This window comes from Crassostrea angulata, chromosome 10 (assembly GCF_025612915.1).
Source record: "Crassostrea angulata isolate pt1a10 chromosome 10, ASM2561291v2, whole genome shotgun sequence".
In the NCBI taxonomy this organism is placed as follows: Eukaryota; Metazoa; Mollusca; class Bivalvia; order Ostreida; family Ostreidae; genus Magallana; species Magallana angulata.
The window spans coordinates 35696122-35722906 of record NC_069120.1 but is presented as its reverse complement, the minus strand read 5'-3'; the positions used below and the strand labels follow the sequence as shown (position 1 = coordinate 35722906).

Sequence of the window (26785 nt, the reverse complement as noted above, 5' to 3'; positions counted from 1 at the left end):
AAAATTGTAAACATAAGTTTGAAAAATATGTTAAACATAGGACTGACTAAAAACATAATTATGTTGAACATATATTTGTAGTAATTAAGTTTAAACTTTTTAATCATAATAAGTGACCACTAGATTATCGTTATGTACAAATATACTGAAATCTTTTCAAACATAACCACCATTGTTTGTTCTTTAATCGTCGAGTCTTGTCTCAAAAAAGTTCACAACTTTAGGGTTTAAATTCCAAGCATCAAAACATCCAGAAAGGACTCTCTCAAATTCAGGAAAACCAAATTTCGCCGCCTTTACAAGCTCCGGAGTTTCTTTATCAAATAAGTTGTATTTGATGCGAATTTTCGAGAAATACGATCCCGGAAAGATTTTATCCAGGTGTTCATTTCCGAGGAAAAAATCTGGCAGGACTTCTTTTTCTAGTGCTGACTTCAAAAATGACAGAAAGTATCCCAAAGCCTCGCGGACGCCACTGAGGCGATAACCCGGTGACGTCAGCTTCGTAGGCACGGCTAACAGAAGGATGCAGTACATGGCGACGGTCTTCAGGTGGTATGACGACAGCAGTATTGCCGCCTGGTTTTGGCGATGTCTCAGCATATGTACCAAGGTTTTCATAACGCGACACGCGGTTCTGATGTAGCATCTTTCCTCGCTGACAACGCATAGATCGAACATGAATCTTTCAAATGACGATGAACAACTTCGCCATATGAAATTTTTGTCATTTTCATCAATGTATTTATTTTCTTTGTTAATCCATTTCATGAGGCAATATCTTGGGAAGGTAACAAGTGTGTCTTTAAACGTTGACACAACGGCCCCAGGGATGGATATTACTTCGTTGTCTAGATCAAATCCAGGAACAAAATCAACGTTTACATATACAAACACGTTGTCTCTAATTTTTAAGTCCATTGTAGGGGGTCGGGATCCTCTTGTAACGTAATAAGTGTTCGTAGCTATATCTTTTGGAACCAATGACTGAACGTAAAATGCTTTATCCATTAGAGATTTGAAAACTTTTTTTATTAAGCCTTTGTATTAATAAAACATGCTCCAGAATTCATCTCAAAAACTCCTGCGTTTTCCAGGCTTGGATACTTATCGATTTGTGCAACATCTTCTGCACGAAGTCGTATCTGACCAGGCAAATAATGATCAGAAATGTCTTTCAAACAAGCTTCTTCTTGGACAAGTCCTGCGATCCTAAGCAGTATCGCAGGACTTGTCCTAGAAGAAGCTTGTTTGAAAGACATTTCTGATCATTTTTTGCCTGGTCAGTCCCTCGAAGTGCAAAGGAACCTGATTTCTAAGTTCGTTCACAATGATTCTTAAGACATCATCTGCAACTGAACAGCCTCTTTCCCAGACACATAGGGAAAAATCCCATGGTATTCCAATCCTTTTACTAAGTTAGAATTTCAAATTTTGTTCGTTAGAAGCAAAGTGATCTTCGGGATGCACCCATGTTCGTGACAGTAGTCATCCTGTAAGTGTGCACACAGTTTTTGATATAGTGTAATAAAAGAAACCTAGAGTTAAACTTCAAATAAGAAATGAAATACGTGTACATCAATATTGTTTACCAAAAAAACTATAAACGATTTATCTCTATGTATAAAAGGTATATAAGCATGTATTTTTAAAGTGTTTTCTGAAAGATGATCGGTATATTTTTTTCCCAGATAACTTATCAAAAAACTAATATTAAGGTTCTCCGTCCATCAGGTTCAAAGTATTTTTTTTCATCATAAAATGCTATTTGTCCTTGAAACTTTATAAGTGGAATGCAATAAAAAAATAATTTATTAATGATAGACATGCATTTTACAAATTTAAGTTATTGCAAAGGACTATGTGCGGTTTCATGTTTTTTTTGCCCAGAAAATTAAAGTTTTATAAAGCGATTTAAAAATGAGGGTGAAAATAGTTAGAATCATATTAAAAATAAGGGTGCAAAAGGTTATCACCACAGTGACATCATAATGTAGAAATGACGTCATGAATATTGCCTAATTTTGATAAATTGATATTTCGAAGCAAAATATGGGTGTTTTCCGATGGTTTTTCGACTGGGAAACATTGAGCGCAGGCTTGTTCAAGTACCAATTTTTAGTATTATGTGTATAATTATCTGAAGAAAACCATATGTTAAAATCTTACTTGAGCAGACCTGCGCTCTATACTTCCGAATGCAAAATTTAAAGCAAAAAAGAGAATATTTTCATCCGTTTGCAAATTTGCGGGAATAAGGTTATAAAGTTGACGTCACAGAAAAATAGCCAATGAGCAATGGTGGTTAAAATCAAGATTAAAGTGATAGGCATCCTCTGTACAATGGTTTATGAAGATTTTATTTTTATACGACACTATTTAAAAATTGGTTAAAATTGGGGGCAGATATTAGACCATACCGCACATAGTCCTTTCCCAACGATGAATAAAATGAAATATATATACAAGTTGAGATCAAATTAAAAAAAAAAGTTATATCGATGCATTGGTGGCTCAAACCCCTTTTCCTTATATGCATTAGATCTCAGTGGAACCACAAAGCCAACCATTTCATTGAATAGTTGATCGTAATAAGAACACTATACGATTAATTAAAACTGCTAATAGTATATAAAAGGTAGATTTAAGGTACGAATACAAATAATTTGGATAATTTAGAGTTATCGAACATGGTTGCGGATCGGAGACCGTTTAGCATTTGGACACCTTAGAAAGAAATATAAATGTAGCTTTTCATATGCATTATGTTTTCCCCCCACTAAAATCAAGAATATAAAGTGTTTTCTTGTGTATCCTTTTATGGTCCGAGGCATGTTTGAGGCTTGCTAAGTTTTCTTTTCACTGTCTAGGAACATGAACATAGCACTATTTATTTAGCGATCAGTTAGCTCAAAGGCTATCAGGCTTGTATTTGGTTATATGAACATTAAAGCAGAAAACATAGGTTAAAAAGGCTAGGCTTGTTAAGAAAACCCACAATTTCAAATACGATCGCATTTCGACATGAGATAAGCATGTGTAAAGGTGAGTTAAGATCGGAACCAGAAATCCGTCATTATATGATAAACATTTGAACAACCAAAGGAAAAGATGTGATTTCGCATGATTTTGATTTTTGATAGACAAAGGCAAATGAATCAGAAACAAATCTTGTATATGAGTCATAAATTTGGAGGGCTGACAAACACTCGGTTGATGATAAATAAATTGCTGAAATGGCGAAATGGTCCTGATCAAAACGGTACAATTTTGTTGACTTCTAACCTGATCCCGAAACCCGGAAGTGCTTCTCCGTTGTCCTTCATCCAAAACTCTGCTTAATGGCGCTGGACTGTTACGAAGTCAGCCTACTAGGGGTAAATAACTCTTAAGAATATTTTTACCAAGCATGAAAAGCTCTTGAAGAACGACACATGGAAGAGTCCAGAGTTTCTGGTTGGGTTAAATACGAGGATCGTACAGCACAACGGCAGATCTTCCACGAGGCAGGTTCACAGGCTTGATCAGGCTAGAGTAAGGAACACAATGTCAAAGATATCGGCAACTTCATGTATTTTTAATATTCATAGGTTAATTCTTAAATTATGTAAATATAAAGATATTACATACGTACAACACTTAAAAGGGAAACTAGTAAGGCTTCTAAACTTTCCATGCCATATCATTCTATATGCACTAGCTTTCAAATATTCAAAGCTACCCTAGTATGCATAAAATACCACTACTATACTATATTAAATACACATGAATGTGGACAGTTCTAATGAGAAGATATGTTTAACATTTTCCATTCCACCTCCCGATTTTGCAAGGCAGTGCGCATGCGCCATTTGATGACGTTTTGCAGTTCTTCTATCAGAACAACATGTTATGCTACAGTAGCGGCTATGATCATGATGGTGAATACGCTCAAGACAATGCGGGAATTTACCAATTACCTTTGTCGGTATGATAGAAGCAATTGACAGCAATCCGTTCGGTCAAGACAATTAACTTAATATGCTTTTCGGGAATTGTACCAAATACATGTATATGCATGGACTTAAAGTATCAATATAAAATGGAGACGTTGACAATGATTTGTTTTATCCAATCATAAACTTTTTTATTCTTAAGGTGGAATGTCCCTCTGATAAGAGAGATAACTTCTGTAGAAAATATTCTCACTTTGTTTCTGATAACTCACAAATATTAAGGCATGTAGCAACAGGGAGGCGGTACTGGACTTTATTTTATGTTAGAAATGTTTTACCAAAAATTACAAGAAATTAAAAGTAATCTTGTTGATCAAATTTTTATGAAGTAATATCTGAACCCCCCCCCCTTCTCCCATCCGCCTGTTGTTGTTTTTTTTATATATACCTAAATTATAGGTACTAGTACAATACATGAACAATATACGTGTTTGATGGTTTAGGCCAGAGAATCTTTAGATGGACAATGTTTATTTCTCTCTTAATACCGGTAGCTTGTTCACATAGGTAAATGAATTATATTTCGGAAAACATATCAAGACAATTGCAAACTCTAGACTTAGTTATCATCATCTGAAACTTATAACATTCAAATGTTTAAAATTGATTCAGGCTTTTCTATTCAAAAAGAACAGATATGGGAAAACAAAATTTAAAAAACTAACAACATCACATTTTATTCAAGATAATATATCCCTATCTTGAGATTATCATTCATTTGATCCCTGTTATGTTTTATAACAAAAAGCTCTGATTTGAATTTTTTTCATTCTACAACATATGGATCCATTTACTATTATCTTATCCAAATTTAAAAAAAAAAAAATTGAAAAAAAAATATGGTTAAATTTATAGCAGAGGGATATTACACCTTAAAGTATCTCACACCTCACGTTTTGATTTCATTTCGCATATGTTAATTATATTTTAAAGGAATATGATTTTATCAATTTAAATCTCACAGAAAGATTATCATTTTATAATTAGACAACATGCATAAAGAAAATCCATTCGAATTCAAGAAACAAATACGTTTTGGGGGGAACTAGTTTCTCGTGCGGAAGGTTTTTTAGTCGAAAATGAGAGAAACAAGCAATTTTATGAATTTTCAATATACTTTTCTTTTAATTATACTTTATACACTATTCACATTTTTAACAATTGATAGGTTTGTGACATGTTCTAAAGGTCCTGTGTGACTTGAACAAAACTAAATTTTGAGAGAATTTAGACGTTTAGCATAAAATTATGCAGATGTATAAAAAATGTCTTAATTTTTTAAGCCAAATTTTGCGGGAATTATACCTTTGAAGCCATATATCTAAAATTTGACATCACTGACTCCCTTGTTTTATTATGTCAAAATAATACTGAATACATATCTAGGCAAACTGGATTAACCTTATAAATTTCTTGATATTCAAAATCTTTTTATTTAAATCAAATTGTAACTATTATAGAACTTGTCTATTTAAGTGCAAACACATCACACAGAAATTTATCCTGCTTCGTACAACTTTTTTCCTATTCCCTCTATTCAGTGTGACAATTGTACATAATTAAAAACAATATTTAAAGAAAAAGTTTCCTTAATCAAAAATATTGACAACAAATCCTAATCAGGCTGAAATCGCATTTTAGGTGCAAAAAGGTCTAATTAAATTTGCCATAACTCAGAGGGATGAACACTGACCCCCCCCCCCCCATCATAATTGTATTATTAAGAGTGTTTTTTATCTACAGATTTCAATGATATACTTCTCAAGAAATTCTTGATACAAGAACATTGAGGAGTGGGATACTTTAGGTCAAACATTCAGGAACACTAACTCTTTTTACAACGTATGAATTTTTTACCTTCCTTCATATATTTGTGGGTTTTTTTAGCACTCCAATGTTCGGATAGAAAATACTAGGTAGTAGGTAACTCCCTTATAGTTAGCCGATTACTTATTTCGAGCACACTGTACAAGACAAGACAGAAGAGATCTCGCAGTAATTATTATTTATAAGTCTTTGTAAAGTCAGCGGGCTTCAGCCAATGTATTAAGCGTTCAATATCTAGCTAAAACTTTTTTAGCTCAGTTAATTTTTAGACTAGAGTAAATAAAATGTCCCATAACTTAAGTTGCTTTTGACTTCAACAAGACATACGTTCATATTTCTATATTGTGGTCATATATAAGTTGCAGCGCACTGAATGGCATATATATTTTTTGTAAGTAGGTTGCCCGTTTTGTTAGTCTTTAATCTTACTGAATTTGCGTCATAATCAACTTTAGAAACCCGTAAAATCACATGCAACCTTGTAGATTATTAATCTGATTTTACGTCATATATCATGTAATTTATTTACTCCTTGCATAGAGTTATGACGTTAAGTTAACACTAGAAAATAACCTCGTTTACTGTAATCAAAATGAGCAGATCTTTATCCTTGTGTTATCTTATGATATTTACATATGTAAATATAAATTTCCTTAAACAAGCCTTCTGAATATTTTTTATGAACTTTATGATGGGTCAAAATGTAAATTAAATACACAGTGTACTATGAAAAATAGTTGACAGTTGCAGGACACGTATCATAATATGATTATGTTAATTATCCGGAACGTTTTTATTTTCTCAAACTTAAACAATGATAAAGATAATAAGTTAAAATTCATTTTTTGATTGAACTTTATTCAAATCATTATTAAGGACATTGTTTACTCAGGGTTTGAGTTCTCAAATCCGGATTCTTAAAAAGTTCATGCAATTTCATGAGTAAAATTTGTTTTAAATTCAAAAAGTAATTATGAAATGAATTATTATTGACATACCAATCGATATTTTTACTAAATTATGGAATTAAGCTATGACAAAGTTTGACTTTTAGCAAAACAGGAAATTCGGACTAAATTTTTCAGATTTTGTTTTCCACTGAAATATTTTAGGTAGTACTATAATATTTAAAGTTAAGATTTTATTTGTTAGTCAACATAATTTTGCATATTTTCTATTGGTTTTATCTTGCTTTTTCGTTTTGATAATCGTTTGGCACACACTACAAAAATATTGAAAAATGATTAAAAATGATAAAAGACACCATATCTCAAAATTTTAATCATTGACCTCATATAAATTTTATGCCAGCAAAGAAAGGTCAATATACTTAGTTTAATACTATAAATGTTTTAGCATTATCATTATCCATTTTTTGTTGAATTGAATCAAAATGGGTAGTAATTTGAAAACTGATAGAGGAAATTCAGACTAGAATATCTATAGAAATTGTGAATGAAAACTTAATGCTTTGGACCTATTTAATGTCACTAGCATTCATAAACGGTATTTCATTTGTCAAAGAGTTATAAGCAATTTGTATTATTTTCACAATTAAGAAAATCTCAATCACAGTGAAAAAAAAATTATGGTTTTTTTTTTAATTTTCAAAAAATATTCAATGGCCATTAACTCAAAAAGTAAATCATTTACCTACTTTTTTTTGAAAGTGAAGAAAAACACTACAATGTAAGGACTATAACACACAATAGTTGATTTTTCGTTATCATTAATGGAATTTGTTTTTCATTCTGAGTAAAAGTCATCCTTAATACATTCAAAGTGAATACCCCAAATTGAATGTACATCATTATAGTTCATTGATCACCTTATATGACAAACAACTCTAGCAGGGGACATTGAATATATTTCCTTCTTGAAATTTTTTTCTCTGTTGATATTATTGATATTATTATTTATTATTATTTATATGATTTATATTATTTACTAGTATATCACTTATTGATAAAAAGTTTAGCATACAATAAAACCTATTTGGAGCATTCATTTTTTTTTCTTTTCACCAAACTTTTCTTAACACTGACTTATCAATAAGTGATCCAGTGACAAATGTTATGTACGTATATATTACCAGCTTATAAGTTATGACTGCAGTCTGTTCAAACACTCAATTCATTTTACAATATAAGAATTCTGTCTCTAAAAAAGTTGACAACTGTTAGGTCTAAATTCGCGGTATCAAAACATCCAGCAAGAACTTTTTTGAATACAGGAAAACTGAATATCGCCATGTTTACGAGTTCCGGAGTTTCTTTATCAAATAAGTTGTATTTGATGCGAATTTTGGAGAAATACGATCCCGGAAATATTTCATCCAGGTGTTCATTTCCGAGGAAAAAATCTGGCAGAACTTTTTTCTCCAGTGCTGACTCCAAAAATAACAGAAAGTATCCCAAAGCCTCGCTGACCCCGCTGAGGCGATAACCCGGTAACGTCAGGTTTGTAGGTACGGTCAACAGAAGGATGCAATACATGGCAACGGTCTTCAAATGATAGGAGGACAGCAGAACTGCTGCCTGATTTTGATGCTGATATAGAATCTTTACAACAGTTTTCATGATGCGACACGCTGTTCTGATGTAGAGTCTTTCCTCGCTGACTTCGCATAGGTCGAACATGAATTTCTCATACGACGATGAACAACTTCGCCATATCAAATTTCGGTCATTCTCATCGATGCATTGGTTTTCTCTCTCTTTGTTAACCCATTTCATTAGACCAAATCTTTGAAAGATAAAAGGTGTGTCGAACGGAGCCGACAGAACGCCTCGAGGAATAGATATTATTTCGGTGTCCAGAACAAGTGCAGGAACAAAATCCACGTTTGCACATCCCAAAATGTCGTGCTGGATATTCAATTCGATTGTTGGGGGTCTGGATCCTCTTTTAACGTAATAAATGTTTGAAGTGTCTAAAGGTTTTGGAGCCAATGACTGAACATAAAATGCTTTATCCATTAGAGATTTGAAAACTTGTTCTTGTAAAGCCTTTGCATTGATGAAACATATTCCGGAATTCATCTCAAACACTCCTGCCTTTTTCAGGCTTGGATACCTATCAATTTGTGCAACATTTTCCACACGAAGTCGTATCTGACCAGGCAAATAATGATCAGAGATGTCTCGCAGGCGAACTTCTTGTAGGACAAGTCCTTTGATTGTAAACGGTATAACGGCATCAAACTCATCAGGTGCTATGATTTTCATTCCCTGTCTTGCACTTGCCTGTCGAATAAAGTCGCTCTGAATCTCTAGCCCCTCGAAATGCAATCGAGCCTGATTTCTAAGATCGTTCAGAATTATACTTAACACATCATCTGCAATGAAACAACCTCTTTTCCAGTCATCATGGGAAAAATTCCAAATACCAATCCTCTCACAAATTTCAAATTTCAAACTTTGTTCGTTAGAAGCAAAGTGATCTTCAGGATACACCCAATTGTTGTGTGTGCTAGAAGCCATCTTGCACACATATAGTTGTAGACCCTTTTGAAAAAGAAAGTGAAAGTGAACAGAAATGCATGCAGTTTTAACGTTTATCAAAAACATCAACATGTAAATGATTACTTGCTATCTTAGGTAAACAAGCATATTTTGAATATGTTTTCCGAAATTCGTTTTATAATGGGTGATCGATATTTATTTTTCTAAATAAACTTATCAGTAGACAAATATTAGGCACAGTCATCTGAGTTATTTATTTATTTCTTGATAAAAATAAAATGACACTTAACTTATCATACACAAGGTTGATTAGGTAGGGGTATATTTTTTTTTTGTATCATGAGAAAAATGTACAACATCTGGTATCTAGGGCATTTACACTATATAGTACTTAAAAGCAAAAATATTTTTTTATATGCATTATGCAAACAAAAAAAAAATATCTAAACTATTACTAGCATTGTTTATTTTTACCCTGTCTCTCCTGAGTGGTTTTGAAGCTGCTTCAGAATTTGCAATAAAATACATGTAAACTCTTTCCAGCTCATATTGGGAAAAAAAATCTTAGGTAATCCGATCATCTCACAAAGCTGAATTTCAAATTATGTCCATGACAGCTATAATACGCTAATAAACTATAAACCATGACTATTTAAAGGTGTTACACCGCAATTTACCAATGATAATCTGTCTACAAATAAACGTTAAAAATTATAGTTAAAACTGTTAATTATCGTTTACAAATCATACTTTCACAAACCGTTAACCTATATTGAACAGATAAACTGTGTTTTGCTATCACTATTCATTGTTTTCAGTGTTAATTGCATTTTTTATTCAGGTAAATATATCACAGAATGCCATGATTACACATATAAAATACATCAAATAAAAAACAGACATTAACACAGCACAATGCAAGTTCATAAGAATCAATTTGTTCAATATTGTTATTATTGTCATGTTGTAAATTTTGATTGTCATGTTGTAAATTTTGTATTTACTGCCACCCGGTAAATTCAAAATTTACAACATGACATTATATAGAACACATGACATACAAATGATAATTATTACCTAAGGACAGCCCACAATGGCCTTGTTCAAAAGCTTGTTTCCAATAGGGTCCTTATATAACAGTTAAGTTTATAAAAACAAAATCGCACTTCAAATTTACGTAATGGAATTTAGGCAGGATACTGAAAAAGACTATAGCACAATGCTTTGAAAAATTATTTTTTAAACTTAAAAGTAGTAACAATACATAAGATAAAAATGAATATGGACAAGCAGTCATGTACAATCTCTTGCATTAGTAGACAAGAACAATTTTACGGCTCATTTTAAATTCTTGTTTAGAATTAAGTTCCTTGACCTCAAATGGCAATGCATTCCAGTCTTTAATAGCATTGTAGAAAAAACATGAAGACTCTTTACCTTTTATCTTTATAGGTAAAATGAAATTCTTATTGGTTGCACGTCCTGTAATATTGTTATTCAAATCAAAATGATTATTAAGATATACTGGTGCATTACCATGGTATATATTAAAAACATGGTTGAGTATTAATTGAGCAACTCTATCTTCAACTCTTAACATAAATTTATATAATCTAAAATGCTACCAGAGATACTGTCTCTGGTACCCGGATTTGAAACGAATCATTAAGTTACTACTTTGCAATTTATGCTTAATTTGTTTGTTTATTCCACAATACTAATGATTTTACAGCACAGTTGGATATATGAATGGGTCAATGCTTCTTTGATGTTTAATGGGGGGGGGGGGGTTTAAAGTTAGATAAATAACGAGATTATTCAAAACTATCTCGTTATTTATCCATTACGTAAATTGATAACTATTTAGTTATAAGCGATTTGAAATTAAACCGAAAGCGCATAAACAATTAAAAGAAGCAAGTTATAAACCTGAAATGGGTCTTGCTCCGTCCAATGTCTGACATATCGAACAGTTATCGACTTATATCCAAAGCACATGCGTGTCAATTAACTTGTTGATATAAACACATTTTATTGAATAAATTTAATAGGATTGGACAACAAGCATAGCCTTGTTTCTTCACTGCAGAAAACCAACCAAAAATTTGAACCAATTTTTTATTTGTTCAAGATCCTCAGTAAAGGACATAGATGGGGCAATAATATCATTATCAGCAATATCAAACAGAGATATATCATCAGCAAATAATCCAATGTTTTTATAAGCCATCAGCAATTAATTCATAACAAAAACAAAAAAGACATGTCAACATGTTAAAGTTTCAGATCAGTTTGAAACACACTATTAACGTTTTTCGACATCTTGTTTGGTATAAGGATTACCAGGACAATACAAGGCACACCATACCCTTGAATTTTGAAGGAGTAAAAACGCCATGCATATGTAGATATATTTTTTCAGTCCGCTCCTATTTAAATGCCTATTATTTTGCAATCGTTAGTTATCTGAAAAACAGAATGCCGATCTCTAATTATAAAACGACTTTCGGAAAACACCAATTCATAGATATGTATAACTTAAGTAGGTAATCATTTAAATACCTTTTTTCAAAAAATTATATAGATGTATCACGTTTTTCATTACTTGGAATTCATTTTCACTTTCTCTTTAGAACTACATAATCAAAAAACTGTATGCATACTTATACATACTGTATGCAAGATGGCTGCTGTCACGGACAAGTTTTACTCGAACAGTTGGTTGTATCCCGATGATCATTTTGCTCCTGGTGAACATAATTTGAAATTTCAGCTTCGGGATAAGATCGGAATACCATGGGATTTTTCCAAATATGATTGGGAAAGAGGGTGTTCCGTTGCAGATGCTGTTTTAAGAATGATTCTTAATGAACTTCGAAATCAGGCCCGTTTACATTTCGAAGGTCTGGAAATTCATAGTGACTACATTCGACAGGCGAGTGCTCGACAAGGAATGAAAATCATAGCCCCAACTGAGTTTGATGCCGTTATCCCTTTTACGATCAAAGGTCTTGACCTGCAGGAAATTCGTTTGAGAGATTTTTCTGATCAGTATCTTCCAGGTCAAATACGGCTTCGTGTGGTAGATGTTGCACAAATTGACAAGTTTCCAGGCCTGAGAAGAGCAGGCGTGTTTGGAACGAAATTTGGAACATGCCTCATCGACACCAAAGCTTTACAAGAGCAGGTTTTCAAATCTCTAATGGATAAAGCTTTTCATGCTCTGTCATCGATTCCATATGCTACAAATACTTATGACGTAACAAGAGGATCCCGACCACCTACAATGGACTTGAAAATTCAGGACGACATTTTGAAAGAAATAAACGTTGACTTTGTTCCTGGATTTATTCTGGACAACGAAAAAATATCTATTCCTGGAGCTGTAGTGTCATCATCCGAAGAAACACCTGTTGTCTTCCCAAGGTATGGTCTCATGAAATGGATTAACAAAGAAAATAAAAACATCGACGAGAATGACAAAAATTTCATATGGCGAAGTTGTTCGTCGTCATATGAAAGATTCATGTTCGATCTATGCGCTGTCAGCGAGGAAAGATGCTATATCAGAACCGCGAGCCGCGTTATGAAGGTATTAGTATTTAGACTGAGAGGGCGCCAAAACCAGGCGGCAAATCTGTTGTCGTCATACCACCTGAAAACCGTCGCCATGTACTGCATCCTTCTGCTAACCGTGCCTACGAAGCTGACGTCACCGGGTTATTGCCTTAGCGGGGTCCGCGAGGCTTTGGGATACTTTCTGTCATTTTTGAAGTCAGTACTAGAGAAAAAATTTCTACCAGATTTTTTCCTAGGAAACGAACACCTGGATAAAATTTTCCCGGGGTCGTATTTCTCCAAAATTCGCATCAAGTACAACTTATTCGACAAAGAAAACCCCGCACTCGTGGAACAGGCGCAATTCGGTTTTCCTGAATTTGAGAGAGTCCTTTCTGGGTGTTTTGACGCCGGGAATCTGAACCCTAAAGTTGTCAACTTTTTTAGAGACAAGACACTTAACATGTAAGAGGAATATCAACGCGTTCATGTTGCAACGTATCATATGTTGAGCATGTACAGAAGTTCACAACGTAAAACCAAAACAATTATAACATTCATCTTTAATTTATTAGATTTGATGTAACATGTTAAAAATAAGTTTTTCCTACGTCATTTGACCGCATAATTTCTTAATCCGGACAATTTGGTTGGGGACAGAGAAAAAAAGACCGGATAACCATCTAATACTAGTATACTGTAAACGTAGTATATTTAGCGTGTACGATATTTGGCGGAATATGATTTTTAACAAGTTAGCGTGGATTTGATTTAGCGCATTTCTGATTGTACCTATTTATCTACTTAATATATATTTTACATTTGGCGGTGTACTTGATTTCGCGGACGGCGTTTTCGGCCAATAACGCTAAATAGAATACACAGCCAAATGCAATACGTTTACTGTAATTTAAACTAATATTTTAAGAAGTTTTTATGGCTGTGATTTTGAGAATAATCTTTGCTGAGTAATTTTTAAAGGTTGACTTGAGTATGCCATGGATTTGCATCATATAAGAAGTCTCGTTTTTGCTTTCTTGTTGTAAAATAAATGTTTAAAAAATTAAAAAAAAAAAAAAACAAGACGGAAATCACAGACTTTGTCACGGGCTCTGTCATGAGGGGAAAGGGTTTAGGGTCAAATATTTCCTCCATAAAGACTGCATATGTGTTACTCATTTTCATACATTATCATTATCAAGTATATCTATACAACGTCATTTTATCGCAAACGTCAATCTTAAGTAACATAAGCGTTAAAAAAAACAAAGTTTCGGGGGAAGTCTACCTTTTTAACCAGGCACCTGAATTCTAGTTTGTAATCGAAAACATGGTTCCCATGGTTATATACATGTAACGTCTTCAGTCAACCTTTAACTGTAGCAATACGGTGCTGAGTAGCTAGAACGTTTGGGATAGTTCTTACCGCTGTGTCAAAATTCATGGTGAGATATACAGGGAGATCAGTTCTGTGAGGGACAGACTTATATCATGACGTTAAAAGACAACTCTGTGGCAAGACATATTCCCCTTCACACCTACTTTAAGAAAGCGAAAGCGAATATCATCATCAAGGAATCTTCAGACTGACTTAAGAAATTCTGCTGTAGTATGTGTCTGAGGCCAAAAATTTCCGAACCGTTTAACGACGTTTTAGGCGTCAAGTAGTGATGGCAACTTTCATCAAACGTCACTGACGTCTCCATCTTATAATTACGATTATAAGGTGCAGAAAACACCAGAGATGGAATCAAGCTTTGTGAACTCATGTCTGCTTCTCTGATTAACACAAATTTAATTTACGCTTTAATGATGACAGGTTACGTTTGTGTCCCCGTTTTAAAGAATATCTTTCTGTCGCAATTGCGAGGGAACGTAATCAGTTCAGCGGTGGTTCTATGTTGGTATAAGACGGTATATCACTCAACTTAATGCTACTTGATGAACTTTTGCTGCCAAAAGATCTTTTCTTTTCCTTTTAATTTGCCAGATCCTGTCGCTGTCGAATGTTGAATGATTTTATTCAGAAGCGCAACAAACCGATCGAGAGTGGTATGGCCGGTGTAAAAATAATAAACACCCGCAAATTCATGCAGTCTGAACCCTAATTAGGATCTATGGGATGAACGTGGAAGGCAAGAACATAGAACCAACCCCCCAAACACGGTTAGCTCAGCGACTGCCTACATCAAAAATGGAATAGCATCCTACAGGTTGTAATCGAAGTATTAGGATGCACTGCACTGCATTTTAGTTTATATACGCTAATAAGGACATACGCAATATTAATTTGACGTTTTAGTTTTGCCCCTAGATTGTTGAAATGTTGATCGTGACGTTTAATAGTTTGCTCCGTTTTGTTTATTTTCTCTGTATTTTGTTACTTTATACAATCTGTTAAAATTTTAAAAAAAAACATAAATTGATTCTAATTTTTTGGTAGTAAAGTACACATGTGTGTAATCGATTTGTTAAAATCAGTGAATAGTGTTCTAGACAGAATCAAGCAATATAGATCATCAAATCTGTCCAAATTCAGGTTGATGTGATTAACTAAATGGGAAATAATCTATGATCTAAAACTGATTAAAAAGAGCTCTGCTATGGGCTTGACATTGACTTGGTTCAAGTTCACTGCACTTCATTCACCAAAATGCTCTAAGTAAAATATTAGCCAAAAAGGACTTAATGGAGAGTATATATATGCTCATACAAAGGATTTTTGTTTGATCTGATATGATCTTGACACTTAATCTACAAACATCATATAAAGTCACTGAATACACTTTAATAAAAAAAAACTATGTGAGTGAAGTATGAGCCAGATAAGAGAAAAGAAAAAAAATATGCTCCGGATAATGATTTTTCATATAATTCTGCTATGACCTTCACTTTTAACCTTAAAAATTGGTTACAGGTCACTACACACCCGTTATTCATTAGCTTTGTTTATTTGAAGTCTGAGCCAAATAGAACTAAGTAGAAAGTATATATGCTCTGAAATAAAAGGATTTTTGCACGGTCCAATATGACCTTGACCCTTGACCTACTAACGTTATTTAAAGTCACTGCACACCCTTTGACCATAGACACTATGTGAGTGAAGTATTAGCTAGATTGGACCAAGGGGAGAGAAGATATGCTCCGGACAAGGATTTTATTTATAATTCTTCTATGACCTTAACCTTAGACCTTGAAACATGGTTTAAGGTCACTACACACCCTTTACCCAAAGGCATGTGAGTGAAGTATGAGCCAGATTGGACCAAGGAGAGAGAAGATATGCCACAGACAAGACATCTCGGACGGACGGAAGGACGGACGGACGGACGGGCAGACAGACTGATCACTATAGGGCGCCCGCAGAGCGGGACCCTAATTAAAGTCACGTACATACATATAGCATCAATTTCAGTTTAGATTTTTCACCCCTGTCCGGTCCTCTAAATATTCAGCCATTTTGATTTTAAAGAATAAGTAAAGATAGCAATTAAGAAAAATTTCGGACACAGTATATACCACATTCTACTACAGTAATTGCCGAGATCAAAGAGATGCCGCGGACATTATTCTCCAATATACCACGAACGTCATCAGTAAATTATCAGATCAGAAATATCTATTTGTCTCGCACTGATCATGAAAGTTCAACTTCAAACCGTAAAAAGTTTTAAAACCATGTCAATATCACGTGTTAGTTCCAGTCAAAACGATATGTATTGCCTCAAATGTTTATTTTTAAGAGATCCCTGTGGCTGTTCCTAGGACCTCCCTAGCACATTTTCACTGCGTGTTTTTACATAAAATATATAATGTGTAGTAGTAATTATCGTATTAAATTGCCCTTGAAATATTAAGAACATGATTGAAAGATATTTTATAAATAAGTAAAGAATATGAAAAACCCAAAGAAAAATTCTGTCGTCTGCATGTGGTTCCTTTGATCGATACACATGTAAACATTACTAACAAAACCATTGGGGTTACACAGAACAGCCGTCAAAATGACCTAGATCGTCTCTCTATAGGAGAAACGATCTGTAGAAATACTGAGCTGTTAGTAGAATAGAAATAAAGTTCTTATTATCGTGAATGCTGCAGGATAACCTCCTCGGTCTCGATATGTTGTTTGAAATATAAAAGCCTCGGCTAACGCCTCGGCTTTTATATTTCAAATCAACATTTCTCGACCTCGGAGGTTATTCTGCAACATTCACGAAAACTCGTACTTTATTTCTCAACTGAACAAAAAAAAAATACGGTTCAACATAGCATCAACATTGTATCATATTATTGTGTAAAGTGTTACTTCTCGCGCTTGAGAAACAACAAAGGTCTACATTTATATTAACCATAAAAACTATTAAAGTTTTTGACATGCAACACGACAGAAAGTCAGAAGGGTTTCAAGACATGACACATACATGTACATTGAATTTTGAAGGTGCATATATATCTTCAGTATTTAAATGCCCATACATGTAATTTAATCGATTGGTTACGTGGAAGACCAACTATCGATCACCCATTATAAATGAATTTTGGAAAACACATACTCATTGTTCCGCAGGTAATTATTTGTACGTTTTCGAAAAATCATGTTGATGCATTCAAGTTTTTTTATTACTTACTGGGAATTCACTTTCGCTTTCGTCAAATACTGAGTGCAAACGTATGCAGGATGGCTGCTGTCTCTAACCAATTTCACTCAAACAGTTGGTTATATCCCGATGATCATTTTGCTCCTGGTGAACATAATTTGAAATTTGAACTTCGGGATAAGATCGGAATACCATGGGATTTTTCCAAATATGATTGGGAAAGAGGGTGTTCCGTTGCAGATGCTGTTTTAAGAATGATTCTTAATGAACTTCGAAATCAGGCCCGTTTACATTTCGAGGGTCTGGAAATTCATACTGACTACATTCGACAGGCGAGTGCACGACAAGGAATGAAAATCATAGCCCCAACTGAGTTTGATGCCGTTATACCATTTACGATCAAAGGTCTTGACCTATAGGAAATTCGTTTGAGAGATATTTCTGATCAGTATCTTCCAGGTCAGATACGGCTTCGTGTGGTAGATGTTGCACAAATTGACAAGTTTCCAGGCCTGAGAAGAGCAGACGTGTTTGGAATGAAATCTGGAACATGCCTCATCGACACCAAAGCTTTACAAGAGCAGGTTTTCAAATCTCTAATGGATAAAGCTTTTCATGCTCTGTCATCGATTCCAAATGCTCCTACAACTTATAACGTAACAAGAGGATCCCGACCTCCTACAATGGACTTTGGAACATGCCCCATCGACACCAAAGCTTTACAAGAACAGGGTTTCAAATCTCTAATGGATAAAGCTTTTTATGCTCAGTCATCGATTCCAAATGCTCCTACAACTTATAACGTAACAAGAGGATCCCGACCACCTACAATGGACTTGAAAATTAAGGACGACATTCTGGAATTCATATACGTTGACTTTGTTCCTGGATTTATTCTGGACAACGAAAAAATATCTATTCCTGGAGCTGCAGTGTCATCATTCGAAGAAACACCTGTTATCTTCCCAAGGTATGGTCTCATGAAATGGATTAACAAAGAAAATAAATACATCGACGAGAATGACAAAACTTTCATATGGCGAAGTTGTTCGTCGTCATATGAAAGATTCATGTTCGATCTGTGCGTTGTCAGCGAGGAAAGATCCTACATCAGAACCGCGTGTCGCGTTATGAAAACCTTGGTACATATGCTGAGAGGGCGCCAAAACCAGGCGGCAAATCTGTTGTCGTCATACCAACTGAACCGTCGCTATGTACTGCATCCTTCTGCTAACCGTGCCTACGAAGCTGACGTCACCGGGTTATCGCCTTAGTGGGGTCCGCGAGGCTTTGGGATACTTTCTGTCATTTTTGAAGTCAGTACTAGAGAAAAAAGTTCTGCCAAATTTTTTCCTAGGAAACGAATACCTGGATAAAATTTTCCCGGGGTCGTATTTCTCCAAAATTCGCATCAAGTACAACTTATTCGACAAAGAAAACCCTGCACTCGTGGAACAGGCGAAATTCGGTTTTCCTGAATTTGAGAGAGTCCTTTCTGGATGTTTTGACGCTGGGAATCTGAACCCTAAAGTTGTCAACTTTTTTAGAGACAAGACACTTAACATGTAAGAGGAATACTAGTATCAAGGCGTTCATGTTGCAACATATCATATGTTGAGCATGTACAGAAGTTCACAACGTAAAACTAAAACAATTATAACATTCATCTTTAATTTATTAGATTTGATGTAACATGTTAAAAATAAGTTACTCCTACGTCATTTGACCGCATAATTTCTTAATCCGGACAATTTGGTTGGGGACAGAGAAAAAAATGCCGGATAACCATTTAATACTAGTATACTGTAAACGTAGTATATTTAGCGTGTACGATATTTGATTTTTGATTATGATTTTTTAACAAGTTAGCGTGGATTTGATTTAGCGCATTTCTGATTGTACCTATTCATCTACTTAATATACATGTATATTTTACATTTGGCGGTGTACTTGATTTCGCGGACGGCGTTTTCGGCCAAAAACGCTAAATAGAATACACAGCCAAATGCAATACGTGTACAGTAATTTAAATTAATATTTTAAGAAGTTTTTATGGCTGTGATTTTGAGAATATTCTTTGCTGAGTAATTCACAAAGGTTGACTTGAGTATGCCGTGGATTTGCATCATATAAGGAGGACTCGAGCTCGTTTTTGCTTTCTTGTTGTAAAATAAATGTTTAAAGAATTAAAAAAAAAACAAGACGGAAATCACAGACTTCAACATCCTGACCCCATACTATTGGCCAGCAATTTACACCAGAAATTGTTCCCTATGGCTTTACCCTCACTAGCATAAAGCAGACCAGATTTTGTAACCATTATGCAGCATTTTTAACATTTGTTACGCTCTGTCATGAAGGGAATGGTTTAGGGTCAAATATTTCCTCCACAAAAACTGCATATCTATACTACTCTAAAAAGTTTAAAATCGTACGTATAATAATCATTGCTGAATGACTTATTTATAACAAAGAGTGTTACTCATTTTCATACATTATCATTATCAAGTATATCTATACAACGTCATTTTATCGCAAATGTCACTCTAAAGTAACGTAAGCGTTAAAAAAAACAAAGTTTCGGGGGAAGTCTACCTTTTAAACCAGGCACCTGAATTCTAGTTTGAAATCGAAAACATGGTTCCAATGGTTATATACATGTAACGTCATCAGTCAACCTTTAACTGTAGCAATACGGTGCTGAGTATCTAGAACGTTTGGGATAGTTCTTACCGCTGTGTCAAAATTCATGGTGAGATATATACAGGGAGATCAGTTCTGTGAGTGACAGACTTATATCATGACGTTAAAAGACAACTCTGTGGCAAGACATATTCCCCTTCACACCTACTTTAAGAACGCGAATATCATCATCAAGGAATCTTCAGAGTGACTTAAGAGATGCTGCTGGAGTATGTGTCTGAGACATCGCAATTCCGAAACGTTTAACGACGTTTTAGGCATCAAGTAGTGATGGCAATTTTCACCCAACGTCACCGACGTCTTCATCTTATAATTATGATTATAAGGTGCAGAAAACACCAGAGATAGAATCAAGCTTTGTGCATTCATGTCTGCTTTTCTGATTAACGCAAATTTAATTTACGCTTTAATGATGACAGGTTACGTTTGTGTCCCCGTTTTAAAGAGAACCGTTTTTGACGCAATTGCGATGGAACGAAATCAGTACAGCGGTGGTTCTATGTTGGTATAAGACGGTATATCACTCAACTTAATGCTACTTAATGAACTTTTGCAGCCAAAAGATCTTTTCTTTTCCTTCTAATTTGCCATATCCTGTCGCTGTCGAATGTTGAATGATTTTATTCAGAAGCACAACAAACCGATCGAGAATGGTGTAAAAATAATAAACACCCGCAAATTCATGCAGTCTGAACCCTAATTAGGGTCTATGGGATGAACGTGGAAGGCCATAACACAGAACCAACCCCCCCCCCCCCCCCCCCCCCCCCAAATACGGTTAGCTCAGCGACTGCCTACATCAAAAATGGAATAGCATCCTACAGGTTGTAATCGAAGTATTAGGATGCGCTGCACTGCATTTTAGTTTATATACGCTAATAAGGACATAAGCAATATTAATTTGACGTTTTAGTTTTGCCCCTAGATTGTTGAAATGTTGATCGTGACGTTTAACAGTTTGCTTTGTTTTGTTTATTTTCTCTGTATTTTGTTACTTTATACAATCTGTTAAAATAAAAAAAACACCATAGATTGATTCTAAATTTTTTGGTAGTAAAGTACACAGGTGTGTAATCGATTCGTTAAATTCAGTGGATAGTGTTCTAGTCAGAATCAAGCAATATAGATCATCAAATATGTCCAAATTCAGGTTGATGTGACGAATTTTCCCATAGAGGTGAACACTATCACTGAAGCAGTTGAAAATGTGAGAACTATTCGTTATTCAACGATAAACCAATAAATTGAAGAAGAAAAAAAATATATACACAAGGCCAATTTAAACAATATGAATCAAGGCTGAACCATGCCTGCAGAGGCAGAAATATGCCGCCATACCGAGGTGGTATTTGATAAATGAACATTTTCGTGGTTATTAACTAAATGCTGCCTCTATATATTTTATGAGTATACTTGTAATCCGTTTATAAGGAAACCTCTCACATTTATGTATATACTAGTTCAAGTTATAGAGTACAAAGGTGTGTCATTTGGCTTGTTAACGTCACGAACTTGATAATTCCAAACTCTACTGATAAGGGGGCACTCTTCTCTCCAGAATATATTATATCGCCATGAACGGCCTTCTGATTCTCTCCTGTCTTGTCGGTAAGTTATTGGTTTACTGAACATTTTTACTCAATTGTACCAAATGTATAAATTGCATACAAAGTTTTCAGTACCATGTCCCTTCTATGAAAAAAAAATTTCAGTATCAATTCACTTGAACCTTGATTGCATGTGATTCCATACTTATCAGTAATAATGATATATACCAGTGTTCTATACGTTTATTGATGTTAAGGTTATAAATAAAGAAATATATCAGAATAGAATGAAAAAATAAAATAAAACTGCGGGTAACTAAACTCAAGAAAATTGGCACTATTTGGTATCTATAGACATCATAGTTTGTTCATATTGTAAGAAAAGCATTTTTGTAATGATAATAAGTTGAAAATTGTATACAATTCATATCATCGTGAACGTATGACCAATACTCTCACAAATATATATGCAACACACCGGTATATGCGGGATGTCCGACTTCCCTGGGGTTCTTTGCCTTATTGGATGGATGTGTAGAAACAGAGGGATTCGTAAACCTTATTTAAACTTGCATTACTATATAACATACTTAACTAATTGTTTTTATGAAAACTCAAGTATAAGTCATATGCTGAAAGCCGCGATTGTAATAGTCTATCCTAAATTCAACTTCAGCTCATATTCGCTAGTCAAGGGTCCACATTCCTCTATTAATTCTGAATCGGACCCTTGACAAGCGACGATGACTTCGGCTAGAATTGAGGAATAAGGAATCATTCTATGAGTAGTATGAGGTTATAATTGCGGTCGGGGCGTGATCAAATCCAAAAAAGAGGGCTTTATTGGAATTGATAACGCCCCGACCGCCGAAATTATCACCTCATAATATTCAAAGAATGATCCTTTATTACTTATATTAACATAATTTTCACCAATTTTTCGATTAAATATTTGAATACGAATAATTCATTGGACTGTATAGTAAAAAAATCGATACTTGTGTTATCACAGGCAAAGACACTGAAAAATGTAAATATATATATATACATATAATTCTAACGTTGACCTTTGGAAACTTTTTTATTCACACTCAGGCTCCATTGCCGCCCAGTTGTCGGTACCTTCAACATGCCAGAAAATGTGTACCGCCCAGTACTCGCCGGTCTGTGGAACCAACCACATTACCTACTGTACGTATATGATCCCCCGATTGTGATAAAGCAATGCCTCTAGGAAAGTCATTTAAGACCACCACGTCTAGAATCCTTATGTCCTTATTCAAAAGTTTGATACATCGATTCTTACGACAAGAATATATAATCAACAACATGTACATTTCCTAATGTACGTATAGAATCATAATCCTGTTGAATCTCGTAATGTGTTTGAATAAACAAAATAATCAAGCTATTGGCTGATTGTTTGAAGAGATTTTTTAAGCGATCCCTTCCAAGTCTTTAATTGGAACCTATTTAAAATGAAAGTAACCGTACCATTTCACAGCAGGCACAATTTAATGACGACAGTATGACGTAAGTTGTATGTCGAACAAGTTGCAAGTAGCCATTATTATGCAATTCATGAGAAAATATTGAATGTTTGTACACGTCATAATGATATTCCATAAAATCACATTCATATTGTTCATCATGCGGAGAAAATTCTCTTTAACAAACTTGTAAAAGATGTCTGCTAAATGTTCAAATGACTTTTGTGATTTGAAGTCTTGAATACGTTCATGAAGCTGGCATTCTTTTACAATTCAGTTTTATTGATAAGACAGGTACACTGTATATTTGTCCCAATAACGATTCATTAATTAAACGTCATTTCCTTTCTGACAAATGCATGACGTAGGCTTTGGAATCTCACATTTTCGTCAATTATTTGATGTTTTAACGTTTTTACCAATTTACATGGACGTACTTACGCGTTGGTTTATTAAATGATGTTGTATAACAGTTTCATAACAAATACCACATAAAACGACGTTGTGTTTAGTTGCTTTTTGGTAAATTATGATTTCACTTCCGTCCGGGATCATATTGATGACAACTGAACTAACATATCGTATACTACGTTGTATTATCTTAGAAGATATTGGCACATATGTCCAAATAATTAACATTTATTAATCACAGAAAATGACTACAAAATTAATATTTACCTGTGCAATTAACGATATTTACTTATTCAATTTATTATCTAGCACAGACTTTAGGATTTCTTCGCAAGCTTATGATAAATCAATCGTTTTAAAATATTAATTATTATTACTACACAGCTAACATATGCAAGCTACAGATCGCGCAATGTGAGTACAAACTGCACCACCGCTTCCTTGGATTGTCCCACACAGGAACCTGCTCCTCTTCCGGTGGCACCGTGTCGGTACCGGACCACTACGACTGCAGGAATCCGGAACCTTGTGACGAGGAAGAGACGACCGGAGAGGTCTGCGGATCTGACGGAGTGACTTACAGTAGGCGGGAAAATTTGAATTCAGGAAGAATTCGTTTTGCTGTTAAAGATGACACTTAGAACTCAGTTTATCTCATACACAGAATGTTAAATGAAAGAGTATCCGTTAAGACCTTGTTTGATGAAAAGAAAATGATCGGGAATTGAGATTGTGAAATGTAACAATGGGTTAAAAGCTCGACGTGACTTTTTGAATGGCAGTTTATGAGACTTCTCTGCAAAAGATACCGAATTCCGTGTTTATGGCCATCTGCTTTTTTTGACAGAGAGCCAATGTTTGTTGGAGCAGGCGGCCTGTGGTTTAGCTTCCGCCGGAGATCACATGACCAAATCTCACAATGGCGCTTGCACCGCAATGGAAACCAGCCACGAATGTCCCACCAAATGCGACACCACTGTGGATCCAGTGTGTAGCAACGCCAACGTCACATACAGTTTGTGTCCACTTCAGTCAACGCAATCCTCGATAAAGAGAGACATACTTTAATTTTCAACGAAGAATCAATTTGATACTAATTCAGACCTTTCACACTTTATCTTCCTAGAGAACCCATGTATCTTGAAGCAGACTTACTGTCGATTTTTGAAATACAATAACCCCACATACTTAGAGAGGTACGAAGTTAATCACGCAGGAACCTGTGATGGATCGGACCCAACCAAGACCGTTGCAGTAAGTTCCGTCTTCTAGAATATACTAGTACATACCAACCTTAGATCTTGGATCTTTTCGTAAATTGCAAATCAACCAAATCAATCCAGAAATTTATCAAATTGATTTCAATAGGTTGATTGCAACCAGTACAAGCCCCACCTTGGATCTGTCGCCATTGAGGGCTCCACCAGCACCTACTCTTGTCCCCACATTGACTCGCACACCAGGTCCGACTACGTGTGTGGATCTGACGGACACACCTATTACTCTGAGTGCTACTACTGCCAACACTTGGCGCGTGTGAGCAAAAATGGTAGCTAGATTTTTATCTACGTCTTTTGGTACAATTTTCATTTGTATATATGTATGCATTTAATGCGCACCACGCATCTTATATGTTTAATTTGATTTTTAAAATGCTGAAAATGAGAACCCCATGTTATGGGTGGTTTAGTTATTTTCTTTTCATTTTGAAATACGGTTGGGCGATGAGTAAATTCAGTTGAAATTTCAAATATAGTTCAATATACATGTCTTTTCTTAATCTACAGGCGACACCTCAGGAGCGTCCATTCTTATGCAGGGAGTCTGTCCTCGTTACCTTACTCAGCACGTTATCGGATAAAGTTATTATATCTATTGTATATGAATTAAACCGACAACTTTTCTATGAAATATTATTAATTTGAGAGAGGGGGGTGTCGTTTGTGGGTAAACATATAAGATTCTTCCTATAAACTACGTCGCAAATTTTTATTTGTAAGATCTGCAGAGAGAGAGAGAGAGAGAGAGAGAGAGAGAGAGAGAGAGAGAGAGAGAGAGACGTAGGTTATAAATTCATTATATAAATATAATGTCGTTTACAAAAATTTAGATAATTGATAATCAAAATTTGTCAAGTACAAATTTTGATTTGTCAAGTACAAATTTTGTTTCTCAATAATCTTGCAATTGGGAAGGACAATAACCAAGGCCTCCAAGCTTTAGTGAATTATTTAGGGTTGGTCTTGTACTCGTTCTTCTAGCCTGGCCAAAATGGTTGCAATGTAGTTAAGTTATAAAAGGAACAAAGAGAAATGAGCTGGATAACACTTACAGTCTTATTGCTGATTGTCACATTCATCTTTAGTCAGAGCAGGAACAGATAATTCACCGCCAAAAAAATCAGGTTCCCAGAGCATCTGAGTAGCCAGCGAAGCTAGTCGGGCAAAAATGGTCTCAGTTTCCATAATTATGAGATGGATGATAGTACCATAGTTTGATTAACATGAATAATCCTTTAACATGGCAAGGTGAGGGTCTGGAAAGGACTACATATAGCTGACTCCCAGAAATCAGATTTACAAAACCTGTGTTACATGTATGTGTACCTGTAGTTAACTTGATCAAACTTGGTCATTTTTGGTCAAGGTTCTAAGGATCTAAAGACGAGCGAAGTGGCCTCTATCAATATTTACCTCCACAAACTATTTTTTTTTTCTTTATAAAAAAATCGATGGAAATTAATGTAAAAACTGCCAAGTTCTACTCATTGCTGACTTTAGTTCTAGCCGGTTTAAAAACGTAATGTCCGCGTTTCTATAACTGTTAAAAAGTATGTGCTTTCGACAAATTAAACACAAACTTATAATATTCAAATGACTTTCATAAATAAATCTTTAACTCATTATAATTAGTTCACGTCCATTTTTCTTATTTATTTATTTTTTGCATTTCTGAGGTTGACTTTGCATGGATTATTTCGTGGTCGATTGAACCATACTTTTTAAGAAATAGCGCTACATTTAAAGTACGAACTCCAAAGGACATACACTGACAGTGTTGCAATTTAACAGTGGTAACCTTCATACAGGGAAAAATAGGCTATTTCGTGTAACGTGCTGATCGACGATTACATGAATTTACGTATTTTTAACACACTCAAAATGGACAATTGAAAAAAAAAATAAAGAA

The 26785-nt window shown here is 34.7% G+C and overlaps 4 protein-coding genes and 1 pseudogene across 5 annotated transcripts; 3 read left to right on the top strand and 2 right to left on the bottom strand.

Annotated features, from left to right (window-relative positions):
- On the bottom strand, window positions 1-1177 carry LOC128167151 (uncharacterized). The gene has a single exon (XM_052832705.1). It carries the CDS (start codon window positions 1009-1011, stop codon window positions 184-186), a length of 828 nt encoding a protein of 275 aa, XP_052688665.1. The 5' UTR covers window positions 1012-1177; the 3' UTR covers window positions 1-183.
- Window positions 1178-6706: 5529 nt separating this feature from the next.
- Window positions 6707-17598, bottom strand: LOC128166434 (uncharacterized). Of its 2 annotated transcripts, none has more exons than XM_052831601.1 (2): window positions 17476-17598; window positions 6707-9328 (listed from the first exon to the last, which is right to left on the bottom strand). In XM_052831601.1, the coding sequence occupies exon 2, from the start codon at window positions 9302-9304 to the stop codon at window positions 7961-7963; it is 1344 nt and encodes a 447-aa protein (XP_052687561.1). In that variant the 5' UTR covers window positions 9305-9328; window positions 17476-17598; the 3' UTR covers window positions 6707-7960. The 2 variants fall into 2 exon arrangements, with proteins under 2 accessions (XP_052687561.1, XP_052687562.1); XM_052831602.1 differs by lacking the exon at window positions 17476-17598 and adding an exon at window positions 11960-11983.
- On the top strand, window positions 11914-13751 carry LOC128166433 (uncharacterized). Its single transcript, XM_052831599.1, has one exon. The coding sequence runs from the start codon at window positions 11970-11972 to the stop codon at window positions 13311-13313; it is 1344 nt and encodes a 447-aa protein (XP_052687559.1). The 5' UTR covers window positions 11914-11969; the 3' UTR covers window positions 13314-13751.
- Window positions 17356-20903, top strand: LOC128166435 (uncharacterized; annotated as a pseudogene).
- Window positions 20904-21609: 706 nt separating this feature from the next.
- Window positions 21610-25507, top strand: LOC128166436 (serine protease inhibitor dipetalogastin-like). Its single transcript, XM_052831603.1, has 7 exons — window positions 21610-21756; window positions 22791-22886; window positions 23981-24178; window positions 24444-24611; window positions 24723-24850; window positions 24965-25145; window positions 25384-25507. Exons 1-7 carry the CDS (start codon window positions 21723-21725, stop codon window positions 25455-25457), a joined length of 879 nt encoding a protein of 292 aa, XP_052687563.1. The 5' UTR covers window positions 21610-21722; the 3' UTR covers window positions 25458-25507.
- Window positions 25508-26785: the final 1278 nt, after the last annotated feature.

Excerpts from the sequence above, each read along its gene's own strand:
- LOC128167151 (XM_052832705.1), bottom strand. The coding sequence starts at position 1,011 with ATGGATAAAGCATTTTACGTTCAGTCATTGGTTCCAAAAGATATAGCT.
- LOC128166434 (XM_052831601.1), bottom strand. The coding sequence starts at position 9,304 with ATGGCTTCTAGCACACACAACAATTGGGTGTATCCTGAAGATCACTTT.
- LOC128166433 (XM_052831599.1), top strand. The coding sequence starts at position 11,970 with ATGGCTGCTGTCACGGACAAGTTTTACTCGAACAGTTGGTTGTATCCC.
- LOC128166436 (XM_052831603.1), top strand. The coding sequence starts at position 21,723 with ATGAACGGCCTTCTGATTCTCTCCTGTCTTGTCG. Across the intron at positions 24,612-24,722 it reads CAACGCCAACGTCACATACA|AGAACCCATGTATCTTGAAG; the intron begins GTTTGTGTCCAC and ends TTATCTTCCTAG. Across the intron at positions 24,851-24,964 it reads ACCCAACCAAGACCGTTGCA|GTTGATTGCAACCAGTACAA; the intron begins GTAAGTTCCGTC and ends TGATTTCAATAG.